General features: G+C 33.3%; 1 protein-coding gene across 1 annotated transcript; it reads right to left on the bottom strand.

Moving 5' to 3' along the window:
* Window positions 1-886: 886 nt before the first annotated feature.
* On the bottom strand, window positions 887-4,084 carry LOC148193767 (WRKY transcription factor WRKY24-like). Its single transcript, XM_088098081.1, has 5 exons — window positions 3,826-4,084; window positions 3,258-3,434; window positions 2,090-2,655; window positions 1,806-1,973; window positions 887-1,535 (listed from the first exon to the last, which is right to left on the bottom strand). The coding sequence occupies exons 1-5, from the start codon at window positions 4,012-4,014 to the stop codon at window positions 1,157-1,159; spliced, it is 1,479 nt and encodes a 492-aa protein (XP_087954207.1). The 5' UTR covers window positions 4,015-4,084; the 3' UTR covers window positions 887-1,156.
* Window positions 4,085-13,319: the final 9,235 nt, after the last annotated feature.

Raw genomic sequence — 13,319 nt, 5'->3', positions numbered from 1 at the left:
GTTGCAATGGTTAGTAATTCAAGTGTTGCAAGTGTTAGTAATTCGAGTGTTAGTCTGAATGCTACATTGAATAGAAATGATAAAGCTAAATGGAAAAAGACCAACAAACTTTTTGTTTATTGCTTTAAGGTTAAAAGCAGTGAGTTTTCTTGTATATATTTGCCCCTAATGTTTATTATGTTTATATCATTCTCTCTTTCTTAAGTGTTTGCAAAGGTTGTAATAATATGAGATTGTAATACAAATTTCTTTTGTCCCAGTATACAGTCTGGTAATGGTGTTGATAGTTTTCCCTAATTTGAGATTTTGTAGTGATTGAGAAAAATGAACATTAGAACTGTCTTTTTTTTAATAGTATAATTTTGATTATTATACTTTGACCTTTAATGGCCACATGTTCAATGAAAGGCTATTTTTTAATCTATTTAATTTCATTTATTATTTAGTAGGACTTATACAAGGTTTATCTAATAATATAATAATAGTTAAAATAGTATAATATTAGCTTTTCTTCTAGAGTTTGACAAATTATTCATGAGATGAATTATGGACTCACATGCCAATTGATGAAAAGTCCTGAAGAGTAAACATGAGAACAATTTTTATCGATGGATTATTAAAAAATTACACATAAACTTGATACTACAAAATCTTTACAAGTTCAATTTATTGGTCTTTCTCAAATTTTCTTCATCCCTTGACTCCAATAGCCATACTAGAAGTAGCTGAATACTTCATAATTTGAAAAAAAAACAGAACTTTGATCGAAATGTTACAAAAACACACAAAAATCACTGAGACATAATAGTAGTAGACATTTGCATACCAGATTAGAAATTGCCAAGACTAGAATAAACTTTAGAAAGTAAATGAATGTAGTGAGACATAACAAAAGAAACCTTTTATTCGTTATAAAACAGAAGCAACAAAAGAATAATGGAATTCAAAGTCAACACGTTTTCTGTCTCCTATTACTAAATTGAAAGTTGAAATAAGGCCTAACTTTTGTCAAGCTTTACTGCAGTTCTAGTCTCTAATCTTAGTACACTAAATTAGTAGATTCCCATGATTTTCTTATTCTATTCCTATATGCTATACAAAAACACTATATCAGTGATATTATCACGTGTAAGGTTCAAGTGTTCCACTTCCAAATTTAGAAGTTCTTTGAAAAAAAAGACTGAAGGAATGAGTCATTAGACGAAAATCCTAGGCTTCCAGGGCTCAGCAACATGTCCATCGGAACAGCTTCTTGACTTGCAGATGCTGAGAGCTTTGTGTCTGGGAGTGAATTGATGAAATTTGCTGAGTTAGAATAATTATTCACGGCTGAAGGCCTTATTGGGGCAGGTGCTGTTACATTGCTGGTGTTGTTGTTTAGAGAAGCTCTGTTATAGCTTGCATTTCCTCGTCCTAAAGGAACATCATGGTTATGTTTCCCTTCATAGGTTGTTAGCACAGCTTTCATGTCATTTGCAGCTCTCTCAACATGTTTTCTCACTGGACAACCTGGGGCAACGCATTTGTAGTAACTCCTGCAGAAAGAATGTTTTGAGTAAGTCATGACCTTATGGGGTGGTAATGATGAATTGCAACACTAAAAAAGGCATATAGCAAAAGGGTGTTGCTTGTTTTCTTCAGTTCTATTTCAAATTCACTTGACAGAATAATCATGATTGAAATGCCCAAGAGAGTATGACTGATCATCAGATATGATATGTTTATTGGCCTTCATAATAAAAATGTTTACAATAACATTGTATGACAGTTAAATTCTTCTATTACCATCTGAAAAATGGAAATACCTTGGGTTTGGGTTTCCTTTGACCACTTTCTGTCCATATTTCCTCCACCTGTATCCATCATCAAGTATGTCAATTTCACTTGTGGTTTGAACCACAACTCTAGGTTCCTTAACAGTTCTACTCCCAGCTGAGGAATTAGAATAGTCATCATTTTCATTCTCTCCTTTCCTGGAAAATGAGAATCATGATCATAATTAGTCACACTGAAATCAAGCTCATCATGTAGTTTCTTTCCCATAATACAAGATTATTTGAGTGATGTATCTTTCATTTGCTTATCTTACCATCTTTTGGCCTCATGACCAAAGTCATCATCATCAACACCTCCAGAGCAACTAGTTTGTGATGTTTGCTCAAAGTCTTCCTCTCCCATAGACTGATCTGAAATCCCAGAGATGGTACAGGATGAAGAAGTTTGATGCATTGATTGAGAGCCATTTTTTCTATTATGTGGCTTAGGATGATTGTGACTTCCCCTGTATACTATTTCGGTAACATGTCCCTCCAAAGACCTCTCAACTTTCTTCTTTGTTGGACAATTTGGATAAGTGCACTTGTAATAACTGCGTGGATTCTCACTTCCTTTCACTTGTTTCTCTCCATACTTCCTCCAATTGTACCCATCTTCTGATCTCCTTTGTTCTCTAATGGACTTAAAAGCATTGTTGGAGTTAAATTGAACAGACCCAGAAGTAGAATTGCTTTGTATTTCAGGTTTGATTGAGACAACTTCTGTGGAGAAGCCCTGAGTTGTTGCATATTCAGATTTTGTTTCTGTCCTCTCAGATGAGAAATCTGTTTGCTTTGCAGCTTCATTGAATATCATTGTGTCCTGTTTCTTTAATGGCTCCTGTTGTTCAAGTGGAACAAAGATTAGAAAACATAATTAAGTAAATCCAAGAGTAACATATTCCATTCCAAAGAATCAACAACTTGGAAACTTGCTGATAAGTTCTTATGTGTTAGGTAAGTTCAATGGCATTTAATTTTAGCCAAGTGATCTTCAGAAACGTTTTATTATGCAGACAGAAATGACCTACAAAATTTATATCAATTGGCATAAAATAAGAGATATATATATTGAAAGTAGGTAAGAATTTCTGAGAACATGCACGGACATATATACTTTCAAGTTTGATTCAGTCAACTTGGAATACCGCAGTCTAAGTTTTGAATTGTTCAAACAAGCTTGTACCAACCAAAATTCAAAATTAAATAAATCAAGAAAAGTGAAGAACTAAAAGAAGACAGCAGATTAAACAAATAGCAGATGGTAATGAAACAAATAGCATATGCTAATGAGACAAATTGGTCCAAGCAAGTCAAGGTAAACAGATTGAACAAGAAATGGTCTCACACCCCTGAATCATCAAATAAATAACCAGAAAAAGAAATACACCCCAAATTATGTTCTTTTAAGTCAAATTTATATAGAAAAACAATACAACTTACCACTTGAAACATGCTTGTGGAAGATTGAAAGAGAGGCACGTGGTTTGCTTTTGTTAGGAAAGAGAAGTCAGAGTAGTTTCTCTCTTCCTCCTTGTTTCCTAGCTGGTCCACAGTTGAGCTGTTTCTCATGTTGAAGCTCATGCTGGAAGATGACTCAGTTGAGTAAGATGCAGGAACCTGAACCAAACACACAAAACGAAAATACCCCACAGTTAGTTTTCCAAAAGAACATAACATTGGAGTGATACAAAAGACCACCTCAAATTCTAAACCAGCATATAAAACAAGAACACCATACCGTTACAAAAAACATTTCATTGACCAATAACAAGAACCATTAGTTATTACTATTATTACATGCTATCTTTAGAGGGAACTCAGATTTCATATTTATTTTTATTAAATTGTGTAGGAGAATTCTTCCGACAGTACTTTAGCACAAAACTACAGATAACTTTTATGAAAGTCAATCCTGTCACCGATAAACAGGTGGCAGAACTACTATACCCAAAGGAAAAACACTTTTTCATCATGTACAATAATGGCGATAACTGATGGTAAAACTTACATTTTGAGAAGAAAACAAGAGGGGTGAGTTCAATGACTGTGTTGTTGGAGCAAAACCAGGTGGGAACTCAGAATAAGAAGGGAGAGGTTGAAGTTGTTTGAAAGTGTTAGCAAATTCAAGTCCAAAAGGATCATCATCCAGGGTTAAGCTATTGCTGTTAGAAAGTAGGTCGGTGAAACTGAAAGACATGCTCAAGAAATGAGGTATGAATGAAGAAGTTTGATGCTTTTGATGTTGTTGTTGAGTTTGAAAATGGAGAGAGAAAAGAGAGGAAGTGATGCACTTTATTTATGTGTGCTATGGCATGCACACCACCCATGTCTTTGGAAGCTACGACTCAGTAGCCAAAGGTTGACCTTTGACCGTGGAAAAAAAAGCACATCAAAAATGGGTCAAGGGTTGCGGGTTTGACTTGACTCAGCTACCTATCATAATTATTACACAGCACTGCCAAAGTGGCGGCTCAAACATGCAGAGGATATTGACCCTGCGGTTACTCTGTTACATCTTCGTGCACTAGATGAATCATGACCGTTAATATAGATCAGATGATTCGCACTTCAATTGTGTATTTGAATTTTAATTTATGGATGGTCGTTCGATAAATCAAACCCCTGCGATTTATTGATAGAGTAAGTGCATGCTAATGCTGAAGGCAGGGAAATTCTAATTATAAGAAAATGTAGCCTGAAATTTCGCCATCTGTCTCCTTATGTGGCATCTTTTCTACATGGAATTTGCAGACTCAGCAACGACACGGTTTTTTTATCAAATAAATTTTTACCAAGTTATCAAATAAAATATTATTCAAAAGAAATATAATAATAGTAATATGAAATCTTATTATGATGTATTTAAAACCATGCGTAATTTTTTATTTGGACATATACATTATTATTTTTTATTATTAAGTAAATCTAAATTTTGTTAACTATTATTAAATAAATCTAAACAAATTTTAACTTTAAAAAATTAATGAAATTTATTTTCTAGACTTTTTCTTTTAAAAATTACTTCAATTTGTTACTTCATTTTTCTACGGACGTTTAATTATTTAGCCTTTAAAATTATATTTTTCTGTATATGTTGTGAGAACCTGGAAAAGAGGTTAAAAGAGTGAATATGTTTATTATACTAATGAGACCAGATTTTATTTTAATATAAATGGATTATAAATATATCTTGGTTCATTAGCATAAACACCCAACCTCTCTCTATAACTCAGAATTTCAAGTTCCTCTGCCTTCTCTCTAACCTTCACACTCACTAACTTAATGCATGTCCGTTTAGGTGGTGCCCTAGTGTCCATAGTGTAGAGGGCTTTATTTTGAACCGATTACTTCTTTCATTCGGACCGGTAAGTAGTTCTCCCTTTTCCTCTCTGTTTTGGAACCTAGGGCGTGCTATTCTACTGATTTCATGTAACTAGAAACATTCTCCTTCAATTTCTTGTCAAAACATAGCTCTAAAGAGCTGTTCTATCACCCATTGGGTGATTTGTAGGGTTTGGTTGAGTTCTTGCTAAGTCAGGCACTGTTGAATCAAGTTGTGAGCTTAGTTGTGAAACCCTAAGGTAAGGGGAGCTAGATATTATTTTGAATTTGCTTGCATTATTTGTATGAATGTTAAATTATTTAATGAGTGTGCTGTTTGGTTTGCTTGTTTAAGCTCTAAAGTAAATTGGGTCATACATGTTGATGCGTGTGGTGTATGAAACTGTAGCGTGAGGTCTGTAAACTGAATTGGTTGAATCTAGCTGTTGTAATTGGGCGTGTTGGAAGTGCTTGGAGTGATAAATCTGTTATAGCTTGAATGAAATGGAAAGTTAAGTGAAATTATAGTGTTTTAGGGCAAATTGGGGGAAGTGAGGTAGTGATTTTGGGCATTTGGGGCCTAAAGCGCAATTGGGCTGTTGGGCCAGTCTTAGCTAGTGTATTGTGACTTGTTTGAGTCACTAAATTGATCAAAATAGGTGCAAAGTAGTAGGATTGGGTTTTGGATCCCTAAGTTGGGGAAACTTGGTGTTTTAAAGTTGAAATTGAGTTTTAATCACTTTAGAATGGTAGTAGGAATGTTTAGAATCACCTAGATAAGTTTAATTAAGTATAAAACAAGAATTAAGGGTGTTAGAAGTTAGTAAAAATGGTTAGAAATGGTTATGTTAGGTGTTGTTCATAATTCTGCAGAAGCTCTACAGAATTATGCAGAACGCTGAAATGGTTAGTGTTGACCGTTTGGCCTTGTTTTGCTCTCGGTCATAACTGGGTCGATCTCTTTAGAGCCTTACCAGTTCATGACCGTTTGGTATTAAGTGTGGGTGGTCTTCCTCTTGTGTTCGGTCTTAGTAGCACACGGTCTTGGTAGCGTTTGGTCTTAGTAGCACTCGGTATTGGTAGCGTTCGGTCTCAGTAGCACTCGATCTTGGTAACGTTCGGTCTTAGAAGCACACAGTCTTGGTAGCGTTTGGTCTTAGTAGCACTCAGTCTTGGTAGCGTTTGACCTTAGACTATATTCGGCTCATGTTTGAGCCTTACTCTTTAAATTATCGTTCGGTCATATTTACATGTTATGGGTGTTTTCTATTCGGTTTGATCTTAATATGAAGTATTCGGTCTCTCTTAGTGGTCGGTCCTAAATAGTGTTCGGCCACTTCTTCAATCTTATCTTTTATGGACCGTTCGGTCCTGTCCTTTGGGAAGTGAGATACCGTTCGGTCTCCACCATTCACAGGGTGTTCGGTCTTGCTCATTATGTGTTGATGTGTTCTGTTCGGCCTATATTTCTATTTATCCCAATATGCTATTTTAATTAATTGTTCCAATTGCTTTAAGGGCTTATGTATGCATTATCATGTTGGTGTTAAAGTGAAAAGTATCAGTATTGGACGTAATTCCATGATCCTCAAGGGGGGATACATGGTGGTGCCTTTTTAGTGCGTTTAGAATGATTTGCATGGAAGCTCAGTCTTAGGGGTTATCCTGAAACTACAATGGTCAATCATTCTCAAGTAGAGAGGATTGAATCATGTCATGAGCAGTAGCAGGAGGTCTTAGTCTTGGAGGCTCCCAGTGTGCTCCAAGGCGCGGTACAGACTAACCTCGTGAGTGTGGTAGGGTGAAACCCATTGGCAATGGCTTTGCAAAGCAGTAGAAGCCACCACGAGTGCATGACCCGCTATAGCTCAGCAATCATTCTAAGTCCGGACGAGTCAAGTGTAAAGTGTAACAAGAGGTGTTGTATGGTTCATTAACTTTGAATTAAACTTGCATGTTGTGTGTGATTGTTATAACATGATTTTTGAATATCTAGCTCACCCTTGCTTTTGTGTTTGTGTTGCTTGTGTGTGCTTTTCTTTTGCAATGATCATCCACTTGGATGTGAGTAGAGATGGATGAGGTGCCTCTGGAGCAGGCCTTGGAGGGAGATGACGATGCCGCCTAGTCTAGTTAGGATTCCTAGTTGTTCCTGTTTATTTGAAAATACTCTAATGCATTAAAGTTTTAAATTATGGCTTAATTTGAGATGACTGTAACCTTAACAACTTATTTGCAAGTCTATTCTAATTGTTCTATTATATAAAAATGTGGACCTACTACATTATATTTCTATATAATCTGGGACGTTCCATATGTTCAATTAATAATAAAGTTAAAATCTAATATTAACATAATTATAAGGTTAATATGTTGTGTACATATGTTTAGTTTATATATATATATATATATATATATATATATATATATATATATATATATATATATATATATATATATATATATATATGTGATTAAATAGAGTAGTGTAACAACTCAATAGTAGTATTCAAAACTACTATCAAAAGCTAATAACATAATTATATCAAATGAATAAATATAAAGTTAATAATGTTATGTACAATCTTCTTTTAACATTAAATAGAATATATAGTATTTCAATAATAACTAGTGCATAATATTATTACAAACTATATTTACATTACTTTATTTATATATTTTACTTACTTTATTTATATATTTTACTTTCGATATAGACTTTGCTTTTCATATTTTACATTATCTTCTATTTTCGTGATGTTGACAATCATAAGAGATGGATAATAATTTTACATAAATACATACAAGTTAAGTTAGAAATCATTTAAAACTTATAATTTTAATTAAAAAGATAGTATATTTAGCAATTCAGAAAATGATTACATAGTTTTTACAAATTATACAATCAACATTCAAGTATGAAAACTCTCATAACTTATTCATATACCAAAAACTATAAACTCAATCTTTGAATAAGTGGTGTATTGACTAGTATTCTAAGACTATGTACCTATCATTATTCAATCACTTATATCTCTCAAAAGTTATAGCTATACTATATACAGGTCGTTCCTGATCCATAAAGCGCAACAAGGCAAATTATATATCTCACAAGTTTGACAACTAGTGATACTCTAAATATGAACCTCTCTTGACTCTCATAACTAATTATTCTCATCTATATGAATCCAATTACTAATAAAGTCAAGATGAGTTCATTTTAGTCCCTATGCACCCCATACAAAACTAACTCATGATATTATTCTTACTTTAGGAATCATTATTTCCTCATTTTAAACAATTCAAATAAATCCTAATAGATATATCAAAATTAAACTAATTATACTATTTCAAATTAGTAAGTCTTGCTTAGTGAAATCATGTCTCGTCTAATGAGTATCACCTTGGAGGAGACTCCCTTAGCAACCACAATATTCGTCTAACGAGAAGGCTTTGATGCTGTGTAACTTTGCTTAAAATCTTCTACTTGAGCAACTTACAAGCTCACTTAGCGAGAGAGTAATAAGACTAAATTCCTTATAAGTTTGTTGAGTGAAACCTTCTCACGCAACGAGTTTGAAATTTTAGAGCTTTTTGAGTTGCAAATTATGCACTCTCACTCCGCGAGCCATGTGCTCGCCTAATGAATCTACATAATTATGTAAATCAGTTTATGTTACAATATCTTTAACCAACTTATCTAGGCTTTTCACTTATTTTAAATTAGAACATTCATAAGTTTACCAAACTTTCCCTAGACAAGTTCAATTAGGTTACACAATTAAATTCACATATGACATTAAGGTAGACATCTGAAAATCACAAACCAATAAGTCAAATTCAACAAAACAATTCATACATGCAATTTATCACTCTAGAATAGGCATCACTCACCTAAATCATCACAAATCATCATCACATAACTCATAATTCATCATTCATTAATATGATCATAAATTAACACTAGTTTCCTTGTAAAAAAAACTCATTATTTCTCTATAGATGCTCCTAAAGCCCTAAATCACACAGGATCATCTAACTACCTACACAGATCCAAAAATTAAATATATCACTAAGATTAAATTTTAACATAGATTCACTTTTTGAACACATTTAAGACACATGTATGGTCATCCTACCTTATGTACCCTAAAACACTAAAATGCCTCTAAAAGTAGAGCAAAAATAAATATACTTTGTTTTCAATTACGATCCAACATATAAGAAGAACTCTCTATCGTAATTAATAGTAATTGGATCATAAATCTAGAAGAAATATAGACGAAGTTTTAAGGATACTTATAAAAAATATATAATATTTTTATAAAATCAAACTTGACTATAAAAAGCTATTTATAATTCAATATTTTAGTAATAAAATAATTAACTCTCATATTTTAAAAACTATATCTACTATTATGTTAACAACTATTCTAGATTTTTCAAACTATAACAAACATATAAGTACTTAAATTTAAACCAGAATAATATTTTTTAGTAATGAAATACAAATAAATAATATTTTAGTTTATAACTATGAAAATTTTCTATCAATTTTATTCTAAGTAGTATAACTCATTTTACTAACTTTATTGTATACAACTACTCAAAATACATGCCCATGTGTTTTCACAGATGCGCATGTTCCCTTTTTTATAATATAAAAAGAATAGACATATTTGGTATCTCTTTTATTTTTCCAATTTTATTCTCTTAATTACTATTAAATTTAAGTAATAATTCATAACAAAAAAACTGTTTTTCAATTTTATCAGTAACTACATTTTTAATTTAAATAATTACTCATTATAAAATAATTATTTATTCTTTTATCAACCAATTTTTAAAATTAAAATAATTTCTGATAATAAAAAATTATTTATACAACATTATTTATAATATTATTTTAATAAATAAAATTTATTTTATCTATATTTAAATACTTTTTGTTTTTCTAATTTTTTAATTTCTATTTTTAAAATTTAAATAATTTGTAGATATTTAAAATAATACACGGCGCTATTACACTAATAGATAAATAATAACTATCCTCAAATACTATATAATTAAGAAAAAATATTTATTTTATAATTTTTATAATAACTTTAATTTTAATAATTATTACAATATTTAATTTTTTTAATTATATTTACTATATCTATACTATTATATAAACTTCATTTGTTAGTGTCTATCTAATGAAACTTTGTGAAAAAATTTAAAATACCATTCAACCACCCCTTCTTATATTTTGATCCGTTTTCTCAATTGGTATCAAACCTCGGTCTCTAAAGGGTTGAGTGCTCACCATGTGTAGAAGGAAGATCCAAACATGGTTGGGATGGAAGGTTAGTTCATTGTTGAGGAAGCATATCTTTTATAAGGCTGCCAACATATCCTTCTAGTATGGGTAGTCATCATAAAGACACAACTTAACCAAAACAAAGGCCAAGTATTGTCTAATTCGTGATTTTGAAAAAAAAAAGGTGAATATAATAAAGTTTGCAAGTTTAAGACAACCAAGTCACTGGTACAAAAACAACGTATAACGTCACGCGTTCAACGTCGTAGCACTTAATATCCAACGTTAAAAATGACCGGTGACATTGTCGTAAATAAATTGATTCACTCCACGTCCATTACTAAAGTAGTGCGCCGTCTAAAATGTATTAACGCCAAACAAGAAGCATATCGGCGTAATCTAAAATGTATTAACGTCAAATAAGGTCAAGATCGACGTAAAACAATGACCTTAGAATCACATAACGTCAACTTAAGAAACATCTGACGTTCAATTTAAAATAAAAGAATAACAAAATAGTGGTTTGCTTCCAGTAGTATTACTCCTACCCACATTTGACATCAACCATGACAAATATTCAACGTTTTATATGCCAGCATGAAGCCAAAGAGTAAATCCCTTAATTATTCTTTATTTCTTTTATGTTATAAACCAAACAGAACGTCCCACACTTTATGGAGTCGACGTTTAAAACAATATAGAACGTCGAACAAGTTGGGGTTGGTCGTGTGATGAGTGCATATTTATGCCCACATTTATGCTTTAAAATTCAAATTTTTGATGGGATAATTGTGCTTAAATGGGTTCTTTGAAGAGGAGTTGTGATGATTGAATTTATTGTGTTTGAAAATAAAAGAGGTTTAAAAAGTGATTTTAATTGCATAAATTATTCTTGGAAATTCTTACATTTATTTGTGCAGCTGAAATTACAAGTTTATTGGTCCAAATTGCAAATTAAGGCCCAAAATCAGATTTTGTTTGGAAAATAATATACAAATGGGCCAACCAGGCAATTTTTACCCTTGCGACCTCCTAAATTTCCCTACATACACCCCTCTTTTCTAAACAGGCCAATAATAAAGCCCAATAGTAACCCTTTTCTTCTACACCTTCCTAATTTCCAACTCTCACTCCTCCTAAATCAGATTCCACCAGATTTTGCCACGTGTCCAAATCCTCACACACATATCTGACCATCTAGAATCTGTCACGTCATTAATCCTCTACACACCAAATAGACCCATCAACTTTTGACACATCATCATCTTCCACCCACAGAAACCTTAATTCCCAAACCACGTTGCGCCGCCGCCACCAAACCCAGGCCACCATCAACCTTGCCGTCAACCTTCAAGCCACTACAACCATCCTCATCGTCAGCGCCGTCACACACAGCCGCTGTCGCACAACAACCATCGTCGACCACCCAGCCGCCGTTGTAGAGCCCCCCAGAATCGCATCACCCTTCATCACGAGTTCATCATCAATCATCGCGCCATCATCTTCATCTTCTTCGCCATGAACACACCTGTAAATCAGTTTCAACTTCACACATCCATGGCCGTCAACCAGCCGCCGCAGAATCGTGCCATCAACTTCATCATTTTCTTCGCATCAACGGCCACCATTCTCCTCCTTGCATGGTCGTCTTCTCCATTCGCGACCTGCAAGGAAAAATCACCAAACTAGAATCAAAACCCAAGTGAACACTAAACGCCCAAATCATCTTCAAGTTCGCATCCAACGAGAATCGAGTCGCATCTTCGAACCACCATCAACACGCATCAACCTTCGTTGTGAACCCCAAAACCGCGCCTCCCTGTTCGCGTGAACCAACCACTCAGAATCGTAGGGGACATCAATTCCATTCATCTTCCCTAGCATCGCCATGGCTGCCCACGCCGAATCCAAAGTCACTAGGAACAACCTTCGCAGCGTAGAAGCAGGAGCAAAGGGGGAAGCCCTTTCCCCAATCTGAAACCCTAATTGGGTGAGAAAGGGGGTTGCCACGTGGCAAGCTCTCATTGGCCACGTCCTTCCTCAGTCAAAGATGGTCAACACTGCTTAAGTTTGGTCAAAGTTGGTCAAACAGGGGTTCTGGTGCAATTTTGGGAAATTCAGTTGGGGCTAAAGTGCAGATAGAAGAAGCTTCAGGGCATTTGTGCAATTTTGGAAAGCCAGAAAAGCTAAAAGATAAAATTCAGTTGTTGTAATTTAATTTAGGAATATCAATAGAAAATATCTTCTAAATAATGTTATAATTATCTAAATCTTTTAGTTATTTGGAAGATATAAGATAAAAGATTATGTCAACTGAATATTCAGAGTCCAAGCCCAATCAAGTCCTATATAAAGAGACCCAGGGGAGGCAGAAAAGGGGACTTCATTCATTCATTCACCACTTCTCTCTCTCTTATTTCATCATGTATTCAACTCCATTCATTGAGAGCTAAGCATCTAGGGCTATTCTACTGTAATTTTATTATGGATTCTGAGGTTAGGTTGAGTTAATATAATTATTTATTTTGATTATTGATTTAAGTTGTTCTTTCTCTATGTCTTTCATCTCTCTATCAAATTAAAAGCAAAGATTTTTGCATCATAATATGTTTGAATCTACATGCATATTGATTATATGAATTCTAGGGTTTCTAGGTTTAATTAAGAATCTACTTTGATTTAATTTAGGAACTTTCATATGATTAAATGGTTTTTACTATCAATTGAGAATGTACTTTGATTGGTAGTAATAATTTCAACTATAATCAATTGAGAATTTACTTTGATTGATTAACTTTTAACCTGGTTAGGAGATTTAAGAATAGACATGATTAAACATTCTATCTTGGAAAAGCAGTGGAATTAGCCTATTTCATCAT

Source organism: Vigna umbellata, chromosome 9, assembly GCF_029865625.1.
Source record: "Vigna umbellata cultivar VRB3 chromosome 9, Vumbellata_1.0, whole genome shotgun sequence".
NCBI lineage: Eukaryota > Viridiplantae > Streptophyta > Magnoliopsida > Fabales > Fabaceae > Vigna > Vigna umbellata.
The sequence above is the reverse complement of the archived record's forward strand: the minus strand, read 5'-3'. Positions and strand labels throughout refer to the sequence as shown.